Source organism: Bufo bufo, chromosome 1 (assembly GCF_905171765.1).
Source record: "Bufo bufo chromosome 1, aBufBuf1.1, whole genome shotgun sequence".
Taxonomy (NCBI): domain Eukaryota; kingdom Metazoa; phylum Chordata; class Amphibia; order Anura; family Bufonidae; genus Bufo; species Bufo bufo.
Window position 1 is genome coordinate 330,868,127 of NC_053389.1, and position 21,515 is coordinate 330,889,641.

The 21,515-nt window shown below is 39.5% G+C and overlaps 1 protein-coding gene across 1 annotated transcript in view; it reads left to right on the top strand.

The window, feature by feature from the left end:
• Positions 1–21,515, top strand: part of LOC121009253 (core histone macro-H2A.1) — a 127,904-nt gene that overhangs the window by 72,617 nt on the left and 33,772 nt on the right. The window contains exon 6 of the mRNA XM_040442249.1: positions 3,185–3,275. Coding sequence (XP_040298183.1) covers positions 3,185–3,275 — 91 coding nt within the window. The remainder of the gene's footprint in view (positions 1–3,184; positions 3,276–21,515) is intronic.

Consider the following 21,515-nt stretch of genomic DNA (forward strand, 5'->3'; position numbering starts at 1 on the left):
AAACAGCGAGGAATTCAGACTGAAACATTGTAGCAAACTGTCAGAGAGATCTGTATAGCTGCTGCCACTCTATCCTTCTCATAGAGCAATGCCTGGGCTAGATACAGCTGTCGCCACTCGTACCAGGTCACTGTAGGGTTGTTGCCATTGAATGTGTTCTCATTTGCGGACACCAAATACATATCTAGGAAATGGTGAGGAAAGATGTATGACTCTTCATTTAGGAATTAAACCTCTGTATTAATGAAAAGTGCTACAACCTTATAGTATCCTTTGGGGGAGATTTATCATTTTTGGCATAAGAAGTCGTGTGACTTTTTAAACCCCAGTTTTAACAGTGCCGCCTCGGCACTTTCTGAAAATGGGCGTGTGACGAGGGGGACAGGCATTTCCAGGTGCAAATGAAGACTGCCGTAAAATGCGTCTAATGTGACGAGGCCTGCACCTCATCATAAATTAGTTGCATCCTTTGGCAGCGCTGGAGATTTCAAAGACCGACGTAAAACACCAGTCTTTGATAACTCTCCCCTTAGGTGTTTTAATTCCTCTCCATTTCCAAGATATTTGGTGCCTTCAGTGAATGAGAAGATTCTACGTTACATTCAAGAGGACCCAAGGAGGGCAGTGCATGAATTCTCTCGCTACGCAAGGCCCCTTAGGCTATCACCAGGAAACTGAAACAAATAGCTACAACATTTAATAAAATGATAATCATAATATTTCTCTTCCAAAGATGTTAATTCAGTTCAGTATTTGTGACATTCCCTTTAATTCAGAGGTGTCTCACTTCAATGGTCAGTAGTACATATGGTATATATTTTGGCTTGTCATAAGTAAAATTGAGAAATATCTTGAGCAGGGGCGGATAACTCATTTCCTCTTGTATCTTTTAAAAAAAAATTAAGATAACAGAGCTGGTTGTAGTTAATGTTGTAGTTCACAACCACATTAGTCTTCTTAAAGGGGTCAGTCCTACATAAGTCACATTCTCTCAACCAACGGTGCATACTAAATAAACTGTCCTCTTACACATTTCACAAAAGCTAACTTTTGCTGAAGTGAAAGTTCCACTGCAACATCATTTATAAGATTGACTCTTACTAAGCCTAGATGCGGCATACAACCCTTGAAAGGACCGTTTCGCTGCAGAACAACCACTCATTCATGACTTCTTCAGATACTGATACGTCCACAATTCCACAAGGAGCACTTCTACAACTGTGAGACCTTAATTCACATTTGGTGAAGCTACACTTTCATGTTGGAATTGTATCCAGAGCATTTCCCTAGTATTCCTCTATTATCTGAATTGCTCTTGTAAAATAGGAGAGATAATAATAAAAAGGAGAGCAGTAAACTGTTACCATACAAAGGCTGTTTTATGACTGCTTTCGTCTTCTCACAGCTGGGGAAGAGCGATTAATTAAATTTATTCAGTTGATCATCATTTCAGTGAATATTGATTTTGATTTAGAAACATAGAAACATAGAATGTGTCGGCAGATAAGAACCATTTGGCCTATCTAGTCTGCCCAATATACTGAATACTATGAATAGCCGCTGGCCCTAACTTATATGAAGGATGACCTTATGCCTATCCCATGCATGCTTAAACCCCTTCACTGTATTTGCAGCTACCACTTCTGCAGGAAGGCTATTCCATGCATCCACTAATAGAATTGTGAAATTAATATTAGTCCTGCCCCCACAGGCGGGCTAATATCTGGCCACATGAACCCCAGAGGAGCCCGACACAAACCAAAGTGGGGTCCTGCTATAATAGCCGGGATCCTCGATAAACCCCCTACATGCCACTGTCAGTTGTGACCTTGGCAACAGTCTAATTAATGGACCACCTATGACAGTTATAGGCTACAATGTATAGGTGTACCTATTCATTCTAATAGCGATGTCTAAAAAGATTACTATTTAAAGGTTAGTAAAGTTTATAAAAAAATGTAAATCATTTTTTTTTTGCATTAAAAGTGTTATTTTATAAAAGTGCTAAAAATAAAACACATAGACATATATGGTATCAACACATTCATTGCAACTCTTGTAATAAAGATAACAATGTTTAAACTGCTCATCAACAATATAAAAAAAAATGTTTTTTTAGTCCCTATTCCACCTCCCTCTCCCCCCCAAAAAATGCAATCAATTAGTCCCATATACCCGAAATTAGTACCAGTACATGTCATTTCACAAAACAATCAAGCTGGCCATGGCTACATTAGCATAAAAATTTATAAACGTATGGCTCTTGGAATCTTGGCGATATAAAAAAACTTCAGTCATACTACTTTTGTTCAAAAGTACTAAAACAAATAAAGCTATACATATTTGGTGTTGCTGTAATTGTACTGACCCATAGAAAAAATAAGTAACCTGCTGGATATGCCATATGGCGTGGTGGAAAAAAACACTAAACTATTGAAGTCCACTCCATTCCAGCGCCAAAGCTCCGGTCCCTGGTGCTTCTACTCCCGGTAGGACTAGAAGTGATGACATCACACCCATGGTAACATTGACATCTAAACATTTCTGGAACTACGGTACATAAAACAGCTCTTCATGAATATTGTATGTATGTGCCATTGACCAGGGACTGGCCCTCTTTAAACGGTAAAATATTTAAAGAGGTATTAGCATATTGACATTTCTGAGATCTCCACAGGACCTCTAGGCGCTGCAGCTATCTCCAGAATGGGGCCCTGTCTCATGTAGAAACGTGGACAGATATTTTTATAGTAAATGTAGAGTTCATGACAAGGTCATCTTGAGAGATTTGGGTTCCAGAGGTTTGATATGAGGTCCTGTGGATATGCCATAAATGTCAAGATGGAATACCCCTTTAACAAATTAAAGTATACTAAAGGTTAAAGACGTGTGGTCATAGTATCTTAGTCTACAACCAGCTTGCCTTCCTTCAGGACCAGTTTACCAATCAATACCTACATCCTTGTAATTATAAGTCTGAATCAACCCGACTGCTCTGTACAGACATGAATGGCTGCAATCACCCTATATGTGCTCCTGTTTGAATATGTAAAATAGCTTGAAGACTGATTCTTTTTCATTGAGCTGTTAAGGTAGGATGACAAGGCAAGAGGTAAAATCATACTATGTGTCCTTTGTGTTCTTTACCCCACATGGTTGACGTACATGTGTTTGCCTATTATAGTTGCAAGTTGTAAAGGCTGACATTGCCACCCTCGAAAGTGATGCTGTCGTTCATCCGACAGGCTCTGACATCTACACCGGTGGTGAAGTAGGTAATGAAAAGTTTAGTGATGCAGAGTTCATATTTGTATGCATGGTAACATAGAATCAACATGATACAAATTTCTCCAGCTGACCAGATCTGTATCACATTGATACCTTTACCATAATGGGATTTATTTCAGGAGCAATTACATTAACACATTTGTGTCACATATAAGAGAGCATCCTTCATCATATGAACCAGTACTCCTGGGAGCTACTGAGACACCAGTGTGGGAGGCCTTCTAAGGAATATTGATTCTGATCATAAAATGGCTCCTCCCATGTACGGTATATATGTAAAGATGATGGGTTTATTGTCTCAGTGATAAACCTATTATTGTCTTATTCCCAATAACTTTTACTGGTACTAGGTCCCACTACCTAACATCAAAGTGAGCGAGAGTTGTCTATATCTTTACCTTCTTGCAGGTCTTTGCTTTGATAGCATCTCTAAAGAATTTGAGTCATGTGTGCTACTGTAATCTTGCACTTGTATAGAAAGTTCTGTTTTACGGTGCCCACACACCTTCAAAAGCTTTCAGACGAATGTGCCATACACTGTCTGCTTAGGCTACTTTCACATTAGCGGCAGCCTTTGCCGGAGAAGGCTAATGTGAAAGTAGCTGAGTGTGTATGTAAAAATCCAGCAAACCTGATATTTCTCTCATCTAATGCTATCTTTCGGAGGAGGGTCTGTGGGGCACCATACATAATAGATTGTCAGCCGGGGCTACTGAAACCTGGGTTTGGCCAGCAGTAGTATAACATTTATGGGGGCCTTGGTACAGGCACAACTGCTGTGGGAATCCACTTCACAGATTGCTGTGAGAACTGAAAACAAAACTGTCAAAACAACATGGTGCAAAGTACACCCTCCTCACCGAGCTGATCTTAGAGATGGAGAGTCTGATGCCAGCAAGAGTTATGGAGGTGGTGGTATCATGGTACCGATAATTAAAATTTTGACTAAAGGTATATCTTCACCTATTTTGTGCCCATGTTTCTTGAAACCATAAAATTATTGTTGTATTTTTTTTTTACATGTTGCTGTCCTAATGGAAATCAAAGGAAAAAATTACAAAGTATACAGGACAGGGGATACTGTAAGAAAAGCTCTGTTTTCCAGTCCACTTATCTGTTAAATAGATAATTGCAAAAAATGAGGCAGCTCTCCAACTTCAGTGAAGATGATAAGTTATGATTCTGGGAGAACCTTTTTAATGCTTACAAGTGATTAAGTGTGGAATTTGTCATGTCTTCACCATTAGGTTAACCCTTGTCCATTGCGTGGAGCTCCTTTTAGTAATCAGAGCAGACTGCTTCCACTAAGAGAAGCTCCCATTCTAAAGAACTATGGGTGGTATATACAGTATATCACATGGTTGCACTTTTGTTTGAATATGTAATACCATAGTTATTCTGCATACACTATGGGGTTTTGCTCTGGTAGATAGGGTAAGCGGGCGCAGTACAGAGGCAGAATACAAGTTCTTAACTCAAAACGTCAGTGTTTATTCACACTTGAGGCAACTGCACAAAACAGCACGTAAATTTGCAGTCTTGGTGTTAATTCACACACAATATAACACAAGTCACCTTGCTGGCAGTTCTGCCTCCAGTAGTCCACAGCAGGCTTTAGGGGGCCTGTTTTCCCAGCGTGCGGCTCTCAGCCCTCCAGCATGCCACAAAGTCTCAGATCCCAAAAACAGAGAATCTCTGCTGAGCCCAGCTGACTATTTAAGGACAGCCAGGTGCTGCTAAAACCCGGACCCGCACTTAAACTCCGATCCGGTATTTGACCTCACCTAGCTGGAAACCAGCCCACCCGCACGTGCTGGGAGGAGAATGCCTGCCTTGCCAGACACAACCCCTCACTGTGTCACAACACATACAGTTCAGAAAGTTTTCAGACTCTTACTTTTTTCACATTTTATGTTGCGACCTTGTACTAAAATAAATAAATAAAAATACCTTGTTTTCACCCGTCAATCTTCACTCAATACCCCAAAATTTAAAAGTGAAAACATTTATTTTCAAAAATTTTGCCAATTTATTAAAAAATAAAAACTAAGGCTACTTTCACACTAGCGTTAAAGTTTCTGGTATTGAGTAACGTCATAGGGGCTCAATACTGGAAAAAAAACGCTTCAGTTTTGTTCCAATGCATTCTGAATGGAAAGCATTCAGTTCAGTATGCATCAGGATGTCTTCAGTTCAGTCCCTTTTTTGTCCGGCCAAAATTCCGGAACACTTGCCTTTTCCATTAAAATGTATTAATGCCGGATCCGGTACCAAGTGTTTCGGAAAAACGGATCCTGTTTCCTGGTCTGTGCATGCGCAGACCTTTAAATCTGTGAAAAAGATAAACACCGGATGACACTGGAGAGACACCGGTATTGCAATGCATTTGTTAGACGGATCCGGAAACAAATGATATTCGTTTGCATATGGATTTCCGTATCCGGCAGGCAGTTCCAGCAACGGAACTGCCTGCCTTATTCTTCTAACGCTAGTGTGAAAGTTCCCTAAAATATTGCATGGACATAAGTATTCAGACCCTTTGCTATGACATTTAAACTTTAGCTTTGGGAGTCTTCCATTTCTCTTGATCATCTTTGAGATCTTTCTACACCTGTGGTAAATTCAGTTGATTGGACATGATTTGAAAAGACACACCCCTGTATATATGTCTCACAGCTGACAATGCATATCAGAGCGAAAACCAAGCCATCAGGAGGAAATAACTGTCTCAGAGACAGGATTATCTGGAGGCACAGATCTGGAGAAGGGTACAAAAAAATTCTGCTGCACTGAAAGTTCCCAAGAGCACAGTTGACCTCCATAATTCTTAAATGGAAGAAGTTTGGAATAACACGACCTCTTCCTAGAGTTTGCTACCAAACAAAGTATTTGGGGGAGAAGGGCTTTGATAATAGAGGTTGTCAAGAACCCCAAAGATCATGGGTGCATCTTTAAACTTTAAGAAGATCAACTCCACTAATCTGGGCTTTATGGCACAGTGGACAGAAAGAAGCCTCTCCTGATTAAAAGATACACGAAGGTCTGCCTGGGGCTTGCAAAAAAAAGCACCTGAAGGACTTTTAGACTGTGAGAAACAAGATTCTCTGGTCTCTTAAAACCAAGATTGACATTTTTGGCCTCGTTTCTTGGTGTCATGTCTGGAGGAAACCAGGCGCTGCTAATCACCTGCCCAATGCCATCGATACAGTGAAGCATGGTGGTGGCAGCATCATGCTGTGGGGGTGTTCTTCAGTGGCTGGGACAGGGAGACTGGCCAGGGTTGAGGAAAAGTTGAATGGACCGAAGTATAGAGATATTCTTAATGAAAACCTCATCCAGAGTACTCTGGGCCTCAGACTGGGCTTAAGGTTCACCTTTCAACAAGACAATGACCCTAAGCTCACAGCCAAGACAACACAGGAGTGGCTATGGGACAACTCTGCGATTGTCCTTGAGTGGTCCAGCCAGAGCCCTGATTTTTACCCAATCGAGCATCTCTGGAGAAACCTGTAAATGGCTGTTCACCGACGGTCTCCATCCATCTGTAGAGTTTGAGAGGTTCTGCAGAGAAGGCAGAAAATTCCCAAATCCAAATCTGCAAACTTTGTGGTATCACCTCAAGAAGACTGGAGGCTATAATTGCCGCTAAAAGTGCCTCAACTAGTCACAACACTTCCATAGTACCCCCCCCCCTTTTTGATAGCTCCTCATAATGTCCATCAAAAGGCTAGATATCCATCCAGCTGTCCATCTTGATATAGAACCTCCCACCCCCCCTCCCCAGCCATCCCTCACTTTCCCCTTACTCTGTTTTTGTTATTCCTTTTGGATGATCCTGTATTTTGTTATATATTTGTGCACCTCCTACAGTCAAAATAACTGTACTGCATATACATTTTGCTTACTTCACAAGGAGATCTTGCTCATTGTAACTGCCTACTGTTCAATTTAACCTTCAGATAAAGAATGACAAAAAAAAAATAAGTACTGTGCAAAGGGTCTGAACACTTATGTCAATGCAAAATTTTAGTTTTTCCTTTTCGATAAATTAGCAAAGATTTCAAACTTTCTGTTTTCACTGTCTTTATGGAGTGTTGAGTGAAGAATGATGGGGAAAACTATATTTTTAAAAAAAATTTAGTACAAGGCCACAACATAACAAAATGCGAAAAAAGTGAGAGGTTTTGAAGTGTTGCAAATGCGTTGTAGATTCACAGTATACCTAGTGGGAAGGAACGTTAAAGGGGTTAGGGCATCTCACACATTCCAATGTCTGACAGGCGCGTGTCCCACCTCTGGGACCTGCACCTATCTCTAGAATGGAGCCTGCAAAGTAAAGAAGAGCGGACCGTGCATGCGCGTCTACCCTCCATTCATTTATATGGGAGTGCCGAAAATAGCCATGTGGCTTGCTTGGCTATTTTTGGAAGTCCCATAGAAATGAATGGGAAGTGCACTGCAATAACGTGGCTTCGCGCCGTTAGCCGGCGCATGTGCAATAGTTACTGTGATGCCGTACAAGGAATGGTCATTGCAGTGCGCATGCGCCGACGGACTGACTGCGCAGGCGCGGGATCTCGGCGCAATAACAAGTTAGTAGAAAGGCGGTCAGAGGGAAAGGAGGGGCGGGGGGACGCAATGAAAAGGCTGAGCAAGCAGGGCACCTACGAGTGTAACGCCGCCCCTGGGCACTTGCGAGCCCTCATTTGCATAAGTTATAAAGATCGTTTTTGATGGTTCTATAGGTCCAGGATTGATGCCAGAGGTAACGTTTTTATTAAATGTAAGCATGCTAGGGAGCTATGGGAAGGGTTAAAAAAGTGACATGCTGATGACAGACTCCCTTTAAGTAAATGGAGCAATCCACATGTCAGTTTTTTTACACAGACCATTGGTTTATACCATGTACTATTTTTGTCAGTTTTTTTCTCCGAGACTCATTCTATGAAGTGAATGAGCCCAGGAAAAAAATACGGACACACCTGGCCACCCTACGGACGTCTACATATGTCTGTATTTTTTAGATGGAAATTGCGCACTCATCTGTCATTTTAATCATTTAGTTTATTATGCATTTTCTTTGCTGATTATGAAAATTCTATTAAGTCATTACCTTTATTCCTTATGCAGTCACTTTAATTAAAAACAAGTCACCTTGGGGCACTACGTATACAACTGCTGGGGACAGGTGTCTAATGCATAGTCATAATACATAGTACACATAATACATATCATGCATAGAATGAATCCTTCCACTACCTTTCAATGTCACAGCGACCTCTGAGAGCTTTTTCTGGAATGGTGTGATAATAAGGGCATTCCCAGAAGAGACGAATGTATATTCAACTGTGATACAAATCCTTGCAGCTGTTATATAAGGCAAATACATCAGCACATCATCTGCTAATAAAATACCAAGGAGCACCACGTCCATTCATTCTTTATCTAAACATTCCTCAATGACCCGGCTTATACTGCACATTGGGGTCTGCTCATGCTCATTTTACACTTGCCATAACCTAAGCTGGATAAATTAATGAACAGATTTTAGAAGGCTATGTGCACCCATACGTCTTAAAAATAAGCAAAGAGTTCTGACTTTATTTTTTCATGGCATAGCGCTTGTGTTTTTTTTATTTATTTTTCAGGACAAATTTTTGATGGCACCCATTAATGTTCAATATAATGTACTGAAAAATGTAAAAGAAAAATTGTAATAGAAATGATGTGAAACCCACATTATACAGGTGAATCAGTCAATTACACCAAATTTATATAAGTTTTGTTATATTTTACTACTTCTAAAGCGTACCTGAGTTTTCCAAAAAAAAAAAGTTTCCATAATGACTGTGCTTCTTTGCACAATTATAACTGTTAAGGAACTGTTTTTTTTAGGCTTCCCTAATGTTTTTTTTCAGCTATATTATTCCCTGTTTCGGCTTCACAGCTAGATGCATTTCACTCCAGGGGGTGTATCCCTTCTGTGAAATCTCCCCGCACTGTACTGCTATGATATCCTTTCCTTACTTCCCACTATGTTTGTTTTCAGCTCTGGAGCTCACAGAACAGATTAAGAGGGATAAATCCACAAATACAGACATACAGTTCAATGCTGACTGCCTCATCTATGAGGTTTGCCGAGGGAGGGAGCACCCTCTCAGAATCCATAGGCTCCCTGCAATGAAATCGCTATGTGCTGATGGCTGCTACACCAGGCCGATGCCTTGCAAAGGCCTCGAAGCTTGCCATCTACGGAAGCCTTTGAGGCCCAGCCACCAGTCTGGGTCTCATAGACAACTGTCAGCGTAAAACTCAGAGTTCCCGTGAAGTACAATACAGCATGTAGTGTACTGCATTGGAAAAGGGATCAAACCCCCAAAAGTAGAAGTGCTCTACTGGGATAAAAATGAAAAGTAAACAAAAAAATTTACAAAAGTTTTAAGTAAAAAAGTGTCCCTTTCCTCCATCAAGCCATTAGCAAATGAAAAACAAAGGATCGCCGAAACGTGCATCGGGTTGGCACCATTCTGGAAAGAGACTAACATTATGGGCAGTTTATTATTGGTTTTGTTATATGCTCTTATTGTAGAGACACTTTTCACTTTATATTGTCAGCATTGATTGTTGTAATTTGTAGTTATTTACCCTTTGTGGTCTTATCCAGTGATGCTGCCTTTTTTCCCTTCACTATTTTAACATCTTTTTACTTGTGAATTAATAAAGCATTGATGATTTTTTTCTGTGCGGTCCGGCAAATTCCGATTTCTATATGTAGTTTATTGCCATAGGCACATACAGTACAGACCAAAAGTTTGGACAAACCTTCTCATTCATTTTCATGACTATGAAGGCATCAAAACTATGAATTAGCACATGTGGAATTATATACATAACAAACAAGTGTGAAACAACTGAAAATATGTCATATTCTAGGTTCTTCAAAGTAGCCACCTTTTGCTTTGATTACTGCTTTGCACACTCTTAGCATTCTCTTGATGAGCTTCAAGAGGTAGTCCCCTGAAATGGTCTTCCAACAGTCTTGAAGGAGTTCCCAGAGATGCTTAGCACTTGTTGGCCCTTTTGCCTTCACTCTGCGGTCCAGCTCACCCCAAACCATCTCGATTGGGTTCAGGTCCGGTGACTGTGGAGGCCAGGTCATCTGGCGCAGCACCCCATCACTCTCCTTCATGGTCAAATAGCCCTTACTTTCAAAGTTTTCCCAATTTTTCGGCTGACTGACTGACCTTCATTTCTTAAAGTAATGATGGCCACTCGTTTTTCTTTACTTAGCTGCTTTTTTCTTGCCATAATACAAATTCTAACAGTCTATTCAGTAGGACTATCAGCTGTGTATCCACCTGACTTCTCATCAACGCAACTGATGGTCCCAACCCCATTTATAAGGCAAGAAATCCCACTTATTAAACCTGACAGGGCACACCTGTGAAGTGAAAACCATTTCAGGGGACTACCTCTTGAAGCTCATCAAGAGAATGCCAAGAGTGTGCAAAGCAGTAATCAAAGCAAAAGGTGGCTACTTTGAAGAACCTAGAATATGACATATTTTCAGTTGTTTCACACTTGTTGGTTATGTATATAATTCCACATGTGTTAATTCATAGTTTTGATGCCTTCAGTGTAAATCTACAATTTTCATAGTCATGAAAATAAAGAAAACTCTTTGAATGAGAAGGTGTGTCCAAACTTTTGGTCTGTACTGTACATATAGCCAAGTACCATTTGGTCGCTATTTATGTATCACCATTGCGATACTGTCATTGACAGTTTTCATTGTTTTTACTGGTGATCTTATAGGCAATGTATATAGGCTGGGCTCCTATGCTTGGATTTTAGATATCGAGCAGCTCTATAAAAATATCACATGATTAACCCATTAGGTGAACGCTTTTAAAAATATATATTTTTAAGGCGGTGCCAGAATGGCCATTTTTTGGTCACGCGCCTCACAAAAGCAGAATATCAAGCGATCAAAAAGTCGTATGTACCCCAAAATGGTACCAAAAAAGTCACCTCATCCCAGAAAATGGTAACGCAAAATTATTTTTTTCCAAAAATGCTTTGTGTAAAACTGGTAAAATGCAAAAATTACTGTAAAACTGGTTTAATTGTAATTGAAGAGCAGAATAAAAATAATGTAATTTTTTTCTGCACAGGGTGTATCACAAAAGCAAAATGCAAAAAGCAATGGCGTAACTGCTTCCTTTTCGTTATCCTACTTCCCAATAACCATTATAAAAAGCAACCAAAAAGCCATATGTACCACAAAATAGTACCAATGATAATGGCAGCTCATCTTGCAAAAAATAAGCCTTCACCTGTCTCCATCAACAGAAAAAATAAAAAACAAACTACTTCAGTGGTACCCGAGAGACTGTTTAAAGACGTCCACTTTTATGGCTCTTCAGTACCCAGTAGAAGCCGCCTAACAATTTACCTATGTACCATGGTTAGCACTCCCGCTGTTAACTCAAATTTCTTAACTCATTTCATTATCTTGAGACAAAAGCCATTGAAAAGCAATTGAAGGTGTTTGCTTAGATTAGATAACCAAACTCAGAAATCTCAGAAAAAAGTAGCGCTAACCATGTTACATCGGGTACAACATACTGGATATCTAAATGCCATATCTGTGAAAAAATGGCAATTTTGAAATTGCTCATTAATTTCTGCAAAATACCTCTGCTCACTCCACTCAACCCCTTAGTACCTAGGTGGAGTTTCCAAAAAGGTCACCTATAGAGGGTTTCATTTATTATTTCACTCCCGAGTCTGTACAGTTAGCACAAGCTGTGTAAATCTCCACATTGGGCTTCAAATGCGCATGGTGCTCTTTTACTTCTGAGCCCTGTTGTATGTCCAGGCAAAAGATTAGGGCCACCTGTAGGGTGTTTAAAAATAAGGAAGCATGGCAAAATAATACAAGGGTGTGCTTTTCACACTGGCACACAATGGGCACAACACATTGGATACTAACATGGCATATCTGTGTAAAAATTGCAATTTCACTTTACACATCTGCTGTGAATTCATTTTTGCAAAACACCTGTGGAGCCAAAATGCTCACTATACCCCTTGGTAAGTTCTGTGAGGCGTTTGGTTTCTGAAATGGGGTCACTTCTTGGGATTTCTTTTTTAATTTAACCTGCGAGCATCTGCAGTTGTCAGCCAGTGCTGTATAAATCTCCAAACTAGGCTTCAAATGCACATTGTGCTCTTTCTCTTCTGAGCCCTGCAGTGTGCCGAAACAGTAATTTATGACCACATATGGGGGCTTGCCGTATTTAGGAGAAAATGGGTAACACATTGTGGGGTCCATTTTATTTGTAAAAAATGTAAAGTGTTTCTAAATTCTATGAAATGCCTGTTGATTCAAAGTGCACATTATACCGCTTGAAAAATTCTTCGGGGGTTTGCTTTCCAAATTGTGGTCACTTTTTGGGGCTTTCCAATGTAAGGGTACCTCAGGGTCCTCTTCAAATGCGATAATGCTCCCAAAAACCATTCCAGCAAAATCTGCCCTCCGAAAACTATATGACGCCTCTTCCCTTCTGAGCCATGTAGTGGGCCCATACAGCAATTTACGACCACATATGGGGTGTTTCTGTAATCTGAAAAAACGGGGTAATAAATATTGAGGTTTGCTTTGCTACTAACTCTTGCTGTGTTAAAAAAAAAAAAAAAATCTGCAAAAAAAAAAGTTTGATTTTTAAATGTCACCTACATTTTGCTTTAATTGAATAAATTGAGGGGTTCAGTTTCTAAAATTGGGCAATTTATGAGTGTTTTTTATTATGTAAGCACCTCAAAGTCACTTCAGAACTGAATTGGTCCTTTAACCTCTTGCGGACACATGACATACCGGTACGTGGTACCGGCGGGCGGTTATCGGAACAAGGTGCCTGCTCAAATCATTGAGCAGGCACCCTGGGACAATGTGCGGGGGGGGTCCTGTGACAATTCAGACCTGCGGTTTGCGGCTTTTACAGGTTGCTGCAGCGGTCAGCGCTGCCATCGGGTCCCGGTGCGGCTGTAAGGGGGACCCGATGGCATGGAAGGCAGCGCGATGCCTTCCTTAGACATCGGCGCTGCCTTCCGGTGACGAGCCTGTGAGATCCAGCCCCCTGGATCTCACAGGCAGGAACTTGTATGAGTAATACACACTGTATTACTCATACAGCCAATGCATTCCAATACAGAAGTATTGGAATGCATTGTAAAGGGGATTAGACCCCCAAAAGTTGAAGTCCCAAGTGGGACAAAAAAATTAAGAGAAAAAAAAGTTGAAGAAATAAAGTCGTTGTCCCCCCCAAATTTTTTTTTAAAAGTTTCAAGTAAAAATAAACAAAAATGTCATTTTCCACTAATAAAGTAAAAAAAAAATGGTAACAATTAGGGATGGGGGGAAAAGTTGACATATTAGGTATCACCGCATCTGTATCGAGCGGCGATATAAACATATCACATGACCTAACCCCGCAGATGAACACCGTAAAAATAAAAAATAAATAAAAACTGTGCTAAATAAACATTTTTTTGTAACTTTACATCACAAAAAGTCCAACAGCAAGCGATCAAAAAGGCGTATGCCCACCAAAATAGTACCAATCTAACTGTCACCTCATCCCGCAAAAAATGAGGCCCTAACTGAGACAATCGTACAAAAAATAAAAAAACTATGGCTCAGAATATGGAGACACTAAAACATTTTTTTTTGTTTTAAAAAAGCTGTTATTGTGTAAAACTAAAGTGATAAAAAAAGTATACATATTAGGTATCGCCGCGTCCGTAATAACCTGCTCTATAAAAATATCACATGACCTAACCCCACAGGTGAACACCGTAAAAAAAAGAAAAAAACGGTGTAAAAAAAGCACTTTTTTGTCACCTTACATCACAAAAGTTAAAAAAATGATATTATTGTGTAAAACTTACATAAATAAAAAAAAGTATACATATTAGGTATCGCCACGTCCGTAATAACCTGCTCTATAAAAATATCACATTACCTAAACCCTCAGATGAATACCGTAAAAACTAAAAAAACATAAAGTGTAAAGAAAATCTATTTTTTGTCACCTTACATCGCAAAAAGTGTAATAGCAAGCGATCAAAAAAGTCATACGCACCCCAAAATAGTGCCAATCAAACCGTCATCTCATCCCGCAAAAATCGTACCCTACCCAAGATAATCGCCCAAAAACTGAAAAAACTATGGCTCTCAGACTATGGAAACACTAAAACATGATTTTTTTTATTTAAAAAATAAAATCATTGTGTAAAACTTACATTAAAAAAAGTATACATATTAGGTATCGCCACATCCGTAATAACTTGCTCTATAAAAATATCACATGACCTAACCCCTCAGGTGAATACCGTAAAAATATATATATAAAAACGGTGTAAAAAAACCTGGTCTATAAAAATACCACATGATCTAACCTGTCAGATGATTGTTGTAAATAAAAAATAAAAACCGTGCCAAAACAGCTATTTCTTGTTACTTGCCTCACAAAAAGTGTAATATAGAGCAACCAAAAATATTATGTACCCTAAACTAGTACCAACAAAACTGCCACCCTATCCCGAAGTTTCTAAAATTAGGTCACTTTTTTGGAGTTTCTACTCTAGGGGTGCATCGGGGGGCTTCAAATGGGACATGGTGTCAAAAAACCAGTCCAGCAAAATCTGCCTTCCAAAAACCGTATGGCATTCCTTTCCTTCTGTGCCCTGCCGTGTGCCCGTACAACAGTTTTTCGACCACATATGTGGTGTTTCTGTAAACTACAGAATCAGGGCCATAAATATTGAGTTTTGTTTGGCTGTAAACCCTTGCTTTGTAACTGGAAAAAACTATTAAAATGGAAAATCTGCCCAAAAAGTGAAATTTTTAAATTGTATCTCTATTTTCCATTAATTCTTGTGGAACACCTAAAGGGTTAACAAAGCTTGTAAAATCATTTTTTAATACCTTGAGGGGTGACGTTTCTAAAATGGGGTCATTTTTGGGTGGTTTCTATTATGTAAGCCTCACAAAGTGACTTCAGACCTGAACTGGTCCTTAACCCCTTAAGGACTCGGCCCTATTTCACCTTACGGATTTGGCCATCTTTTGCAAATCTGACCAGTGTCACTTTAAGTGCTGATAACTTTAAAACTCTTTGACTTATCCAGGCCATTCTGAGATAGTTTTTTCGTCACATATTGTACTTCATGACACTGGTAAAATGAAGTAAAAAAAAAATCTTTTTATTTATAATTTTTTTTAAAAATTTACCAAAAATTGTTAAAAAAAATTGCAAATTTCCAAGTTTCAATTTCTCTACTTCTATAATACATAGTAATACCTCCAAAAATAGTTATTACTTTACATTCCCCATATGTCTACTTCATGTTTGGATCATTTTGGGAATGATATTTTATTTTTTGTGGATGTTACAAGGCTTAGAAGTTTAGAATCAAATCTTGAAAATTTTCAGAAATTTTCAAAAACCCAATTTTTAGGGACCAGTTCAGGTCTGAAGTCACTTTGCGAGGCTTACATAATAGAAACCACCCAAAAATTACCCCATTCTATTAACTACCCCCCTCAAGATATTCAAAACTGATTTTACAAACTTTCTTAACCCTTTAAGTGTTCCACAAGAATTAATGGAAAATAGAGATACAATTTCAAAATTTCACTTTTTTGGCAGATTTTCAATTTTAATAATTTTTTTCCAGTTACAAAGCAAGGGTTAACAGCCAAAGTTTTTGAAAATTTCTGAAAAATTTCAAGATTTGCTTCTAAACTTCTAAGCCTTGTAACATCCACAAAAAATAAAATGTCATTCCCAAAATTATCCATACATGAAGTAGACATATGGGGAATGTAAAGTAAACTATTTTTGGAGGTATTACTATGTATTATAGAAGTAGAGAAATTGAAACTTGAAAATTTGCAAATTTTTCCCAATTTTTGGTAAATTTGGTATTTTTTAATAATTAAAAATGAATTTTTCTGACTCCATTTTACCAGTGTCAAGAAGTACAATATGTGACGAAAAAACAATCTCAGAATGGCTTGGATAAGTCAAAGCGTTTTAAAGTTATCACCACAGAAAGTGACATTGGTCAGATTTGCAAAAAATGACCTAGTCCTTAAGGTGAAAATGAGCCCCGGTCCTTAAAGGGTTTCTACCACTTGGTTTTCACATAATTTGCTTTCAGATACTAGCGATCCGCTAGTGTCTGCTCTAACAAACAATCCTAATATAATAGCTTTTGGGGCAGCCGTTTCGCTAAAAAAATAACTTATATTGATATGCTAATGAGCCTCTAGGTGCTATGGGGGCGTCATTAGCACCTAGAGGCTCGGTCTACCTTCACAAAATGCCGCCGCCCAGCGCGTCCCTCCATCCCGGCCATCTCCTCCGGAATGCGATCCTCCCTGTGAGCGTATGTATTCGCCGCATGCGCAGTGAATGTCTGACCACTTCCCTGCTCAGACATCTCCACTGCGCCTGCGCCGATGACGTCATAGTGCTCCGAGGAACGGGTGCAGTGGAGATGTCTGAGAGGAAAGCGGTCAGACATTCACTGCGCATGAGCCGAATACATACGCTCACAGGGAGGATCGCATTCCGGAAGAGATGGGCGGGCTGGAGGGACGTGCTGGGCGGCGGCATTTTGTGAAGGTAGACCGAGCCTCTAGGTGCTAATGATGCCCCCATAGCACCTAGAGGCTCATTAGCATGTCAATATAAGTTCTTTTTTTAGCGAAACGGCTGCCCCAAAAGCTATTATATTAGGATTGTTTGTTAGAGCAGACACTAGCGGATCGCTAGTGTCTGAAAGCTAATTATGTGAAAACTAAGTGGTAGAAACCCTTTAATGAGTTAAAAAGCGGGTTTTGTATATTTTCTTGAAAATTTTAATAATTGCCTCTTAAATTTCTTCTAGCCTTCTAACATCCTAAATATAAAATGACATTTAAAAATGATGCCAACATAAAGTAGATATTATGGTCAATGTTAATTATTAACTATTTTATGAGGTATCACTATCTGTCTTAAAAGCCAGGAAATTCAAATTTTTAAGATTGCCAATGTTTCCTAATTTTTGGATATTTTTTATAAATAAAGGTAAAACATATCGACTCAAATTTACCAATAACATGAAGTACAGTGTGTCACCAGAAAAAGGTCTCAGATTGGCTTGGATAAGTAAAAGCGTTCCAAAGTTATTACCACATAAATTGACATGTCCGATTTGCAAAAAAATTGCCTGGTCAGGAAGGTGAAACCTGGCCCGAGGTAGAAGGGGTTAATACCTGCTATTAACTAAAAAGTTATATTTTTTTTTCTGCCTTTTATGCTTTTTGGAGAACACACCCTTTTTGATTATTTAAAGGTAGCCTGCTTATGCTTTAGCTCCAAAACCACCTTCAAGAGGTATGTGCTACAAGAAAATATTCTACAGTACATTTTTCAAACCAGCACCTGGATCTGAATACTTTTGTAATTACATATAATTAAAAATTTTGTATAGCCATCAAGCTATTCAATAAAAATTACCTATATAGCGTCACCTTCTGTTTGTTCTTTTCCTTTTTTGTTTTCCACTGTCGCCAGCCATATATTCCGTTGTGGCATTTACAAGCCAGAAATAAATAGACAGAAACAGAAAACTAGAACAATCACTGGGGAGATCCCTGGTTCTATGTGAGGTACAGGGTAGGTTATAGCTTTGTTAGAAAGAGATTGTCATGTACTATATGATGTCTGATTTTCATATTTTACATCAATCATGGCATAATCCCTTTTAAAAGGTATACTACTGTGCCGTGCAGGTGTTGAGAAGAAGATCCCTCTCCAGTAGCAGTCAGGACTGGCAGAATATGATATGCACTGCTCCTCTCACAACTCTCCCTTTCCCCATGGCTGGACCTCCAGAGGGAAACATACTTACCTGCTCCCTGCCACTGAGTTCCAGTTCATTTGCACCACTGCTGTAGCACTCCAGCCACTTAAGGGGGGTCTGAAAAAACACTTTAAGGTCATTCCTTTGACTTGGCATTCCAATATATAACTTAATTTTATTTATTGTTTTAAATCAAATCTTTTTTATTGACAAGAATAATGTTACAAATTCACATTAGGTATATAAGGTCATACCAAAATAAATCTATTTGATATGATCCACTTTGTACTTTAGAGTCATTTCATAGATAAGTAGACATATGAAAACCTACCACCAACACCCCACCCCCAGTATTCCCTACCTCCCTCTCTTACCCTTACTCACTCCGGCAATGGTCTGTCTCTTTACCCTATACTCTTAGATCACAATGTGGTTATAAGACATCCAGTTACTCCATAGCTTGTCAAACTTATGTGGGCAACCTCTTTTTAGGAATATAGCTTTTTCATACACCAACATGTTATTAACCTTTAAGCGGAATTCCTCAATTGTCGGAGGACTCGCCTGTATCCAGTGTAAGGCTATCAGTTTCCTGGCTACATACAAGAGCCTTCCTAACGCGACCTTTATAGCCTCGTCCGTCCCTACCTTAGAGACAGAACCCAATACGGAAAATACTTGTTGTATAATCTCTAATATACCCACTCAATGCTCATCTAATCTCTGACAGTGCCACATCATGTGAAGCAGATTAGCAGGTTTCAATAAGCATCTTGGACACTTTCCATCATTTCTAACACCAATGTGCTATAAAAATATTGGCGTTTTGTATACTCTATGAATAATAAAAAGTTGGGATAGTTTCCCCTGTTCACTCAATGACACCAGTGGCCCCGCCTCTAAAATATCATCCCATTGATCCTGAGATATCACCCCCACATCTCTCTCCCATTTCATCCGTGTCAATGGGTTGGAATCCAGGAATTTATCCAGCAGCATTGAGTAAAGCATAGATACAGTCCTGATCAAAAGTTTAAGACCACTTGAAAAATGGCAAAAAATCATATTTTACATTGTTGGATCTTAACAACGTTCCAAGTAGAGCTTCAACATGCAACAAGAAGAAATGAGAGTGAGACAAAAAAAATTTTGAGCATTCAATTAATTGAAAATAACGATTAAACTGAATCAGGGTGTTTTTCAGCTGATCCAAATTTTAGGACCACATGCCTTTAAAAGGCCAAATCTGTGCAAAGATGTGGATTCATTGTCATTTTCTGTCAGGTAGTCACACGTTGTGATGGCAAAGGCAAAAAAAACTCTCCCTTTTTGAACGTGGTCGGGTTGTTGAACTGCATAAGCAGGGTCTCTTACAGCGCGCCATCGCTGCTGAGGTGGGACGCAGTAAGACAGTCATTTGGAATTTCTTAAATGATCCTGAGGGTTATGGGAAAAAAAAGTCAAGTGGAAGACCCCAAAAAATTATCAGCACTGAGCCGGAGGATCCAATTGGCTGTCCGTCAAGACAGTGGACGATCCTCGACCCAAATTAAGGCCCTTACTGGTGCTGACTGCAGCCCCATAACCATCAGACGGCATCTGAGACTGAAGGGGTTCAAAAACAAAAAAAAGTCTTCAAAGACCTCGTCTCCTTGAACGCCACAGACCTGCTCGTTTGGACTTTGCAAGAGAGCACCAAACATGGGACATTCAAAGGTGGAAGAAAGTTTTATTCTCTAATGAGAAAAAATTTAACCTTGATGGTCCTGATGGTTTCCAACGTTACTGGCATGACAAGCAGATCCCACCTGAGATGTTTTCTACGCACCACAGTGGAGGGGGCCCCATAATGGTCTGGGGTGCTTTTTCCTTCAGTGAAACAATGGAGCTTCAGGAAGTGCAGGGGCGTCAAACGGCCGCTGGCTATGTCCAGATGTTGCAGAGAGCATTCCTCATGACTGAGGGCCCTCGTCTGTGTGGTAACGACTGGGTTTTTCAACAGGACAACGCTACAGTACACAATGCCCGCAGGACAAGGGACTTCTTCCAGGAGAATAACATCTAAATCCAATTGAGAACCTTTGGGGATGGATGGCAAGGGAAGTTTACAAAAATGGACAACAGTTCCAGACAGTAGATGGCCTTCGTGTGGCCGTCTTCACCACTTGGAGAAATGTTCCCACTCACCTCATGGAAACGCTTGCATCAAGAATGCCGAAACGAATTTTTTAAGTGATAAACAATAACGGCGGAGCTACTCATTACTGAGTTCATGTTTGGAATTTGGATTTCTGTTTTGTGTGTTTTTTTTTTTTTTTTTTTTTTTTTTTTTTTTAGAGGTGTGGTCCTAAACTTTTGATCAGCTGAAAAACAGCCTGTTTCAGTTTATTTGTTGTTTTCATTAAATTGAATGCTCAAAAAATGTTTTGTCTTACTCCCATTTCTTTTTGTTGCATGTTGAAGCTCTACTTGGAACCTTGTTAATATCCAGCCATGCTAAATATGATTTTTTGCTATTTTTCTAGTGGTCTTAAACTTTTGATCAGGACTGTATCAGGCCTCTCTTATCCCCCCTGAAAGCATTAATTTTGGGCTATCTCTGTTTTAATAATACCAGTGCCTTTTTTTAATCGTAGTGTTATATGCATGACGCAATTGGAGATATTGGTAGAAACTCATGTGCGGGATTTGAAATACCTCCTGTATTTCCGTGAAGGATTTAAACACCCCATTATCTAATAAATCACCTATACTAAGAATCCCCTTGTTCTTCTTCCAATCATTCATTCCTGTCAATGAGAGGAACTCGGGTAGAAGGAAATTGTTCCATAATGGAGCCAATTCACTAGTGCCCGTAACACCTCTCAGTTGCTTAACCTTATTCCACACTTTTCTCATGAGCCTTATCAAGGGAAGGTTTTACTCCAGAATTGGAATCCCTGCTCCTTCCAGAATCCACATAAGATCTTTCCCACCTATTTTTTGTTGCAGAATCTGACTAGTCATATCAACTAGTGTGTAGTCCGACCAGCCTTTAAAATGTTGACACTGCACTGCTAAGTAATAGACCCAAGGATTCAGTACAGCCATTTCCCCTGCCGTCTTGGCATACTGCAATGTCTCCAATTTTATCCTATGCTGACCTCCCCGCTATCCTTAATCCCTGAAGATGGAATTAATTCTATGGAATCTATCCAGGGGCGTTGTGGAGGATGTATAGGAGTTGAGGCATCATTGCCATCTTGAGGAGATCAACTCTTCCCACTACTGAAAGAAACAACTTACACCATGCTCTAATCTTCACT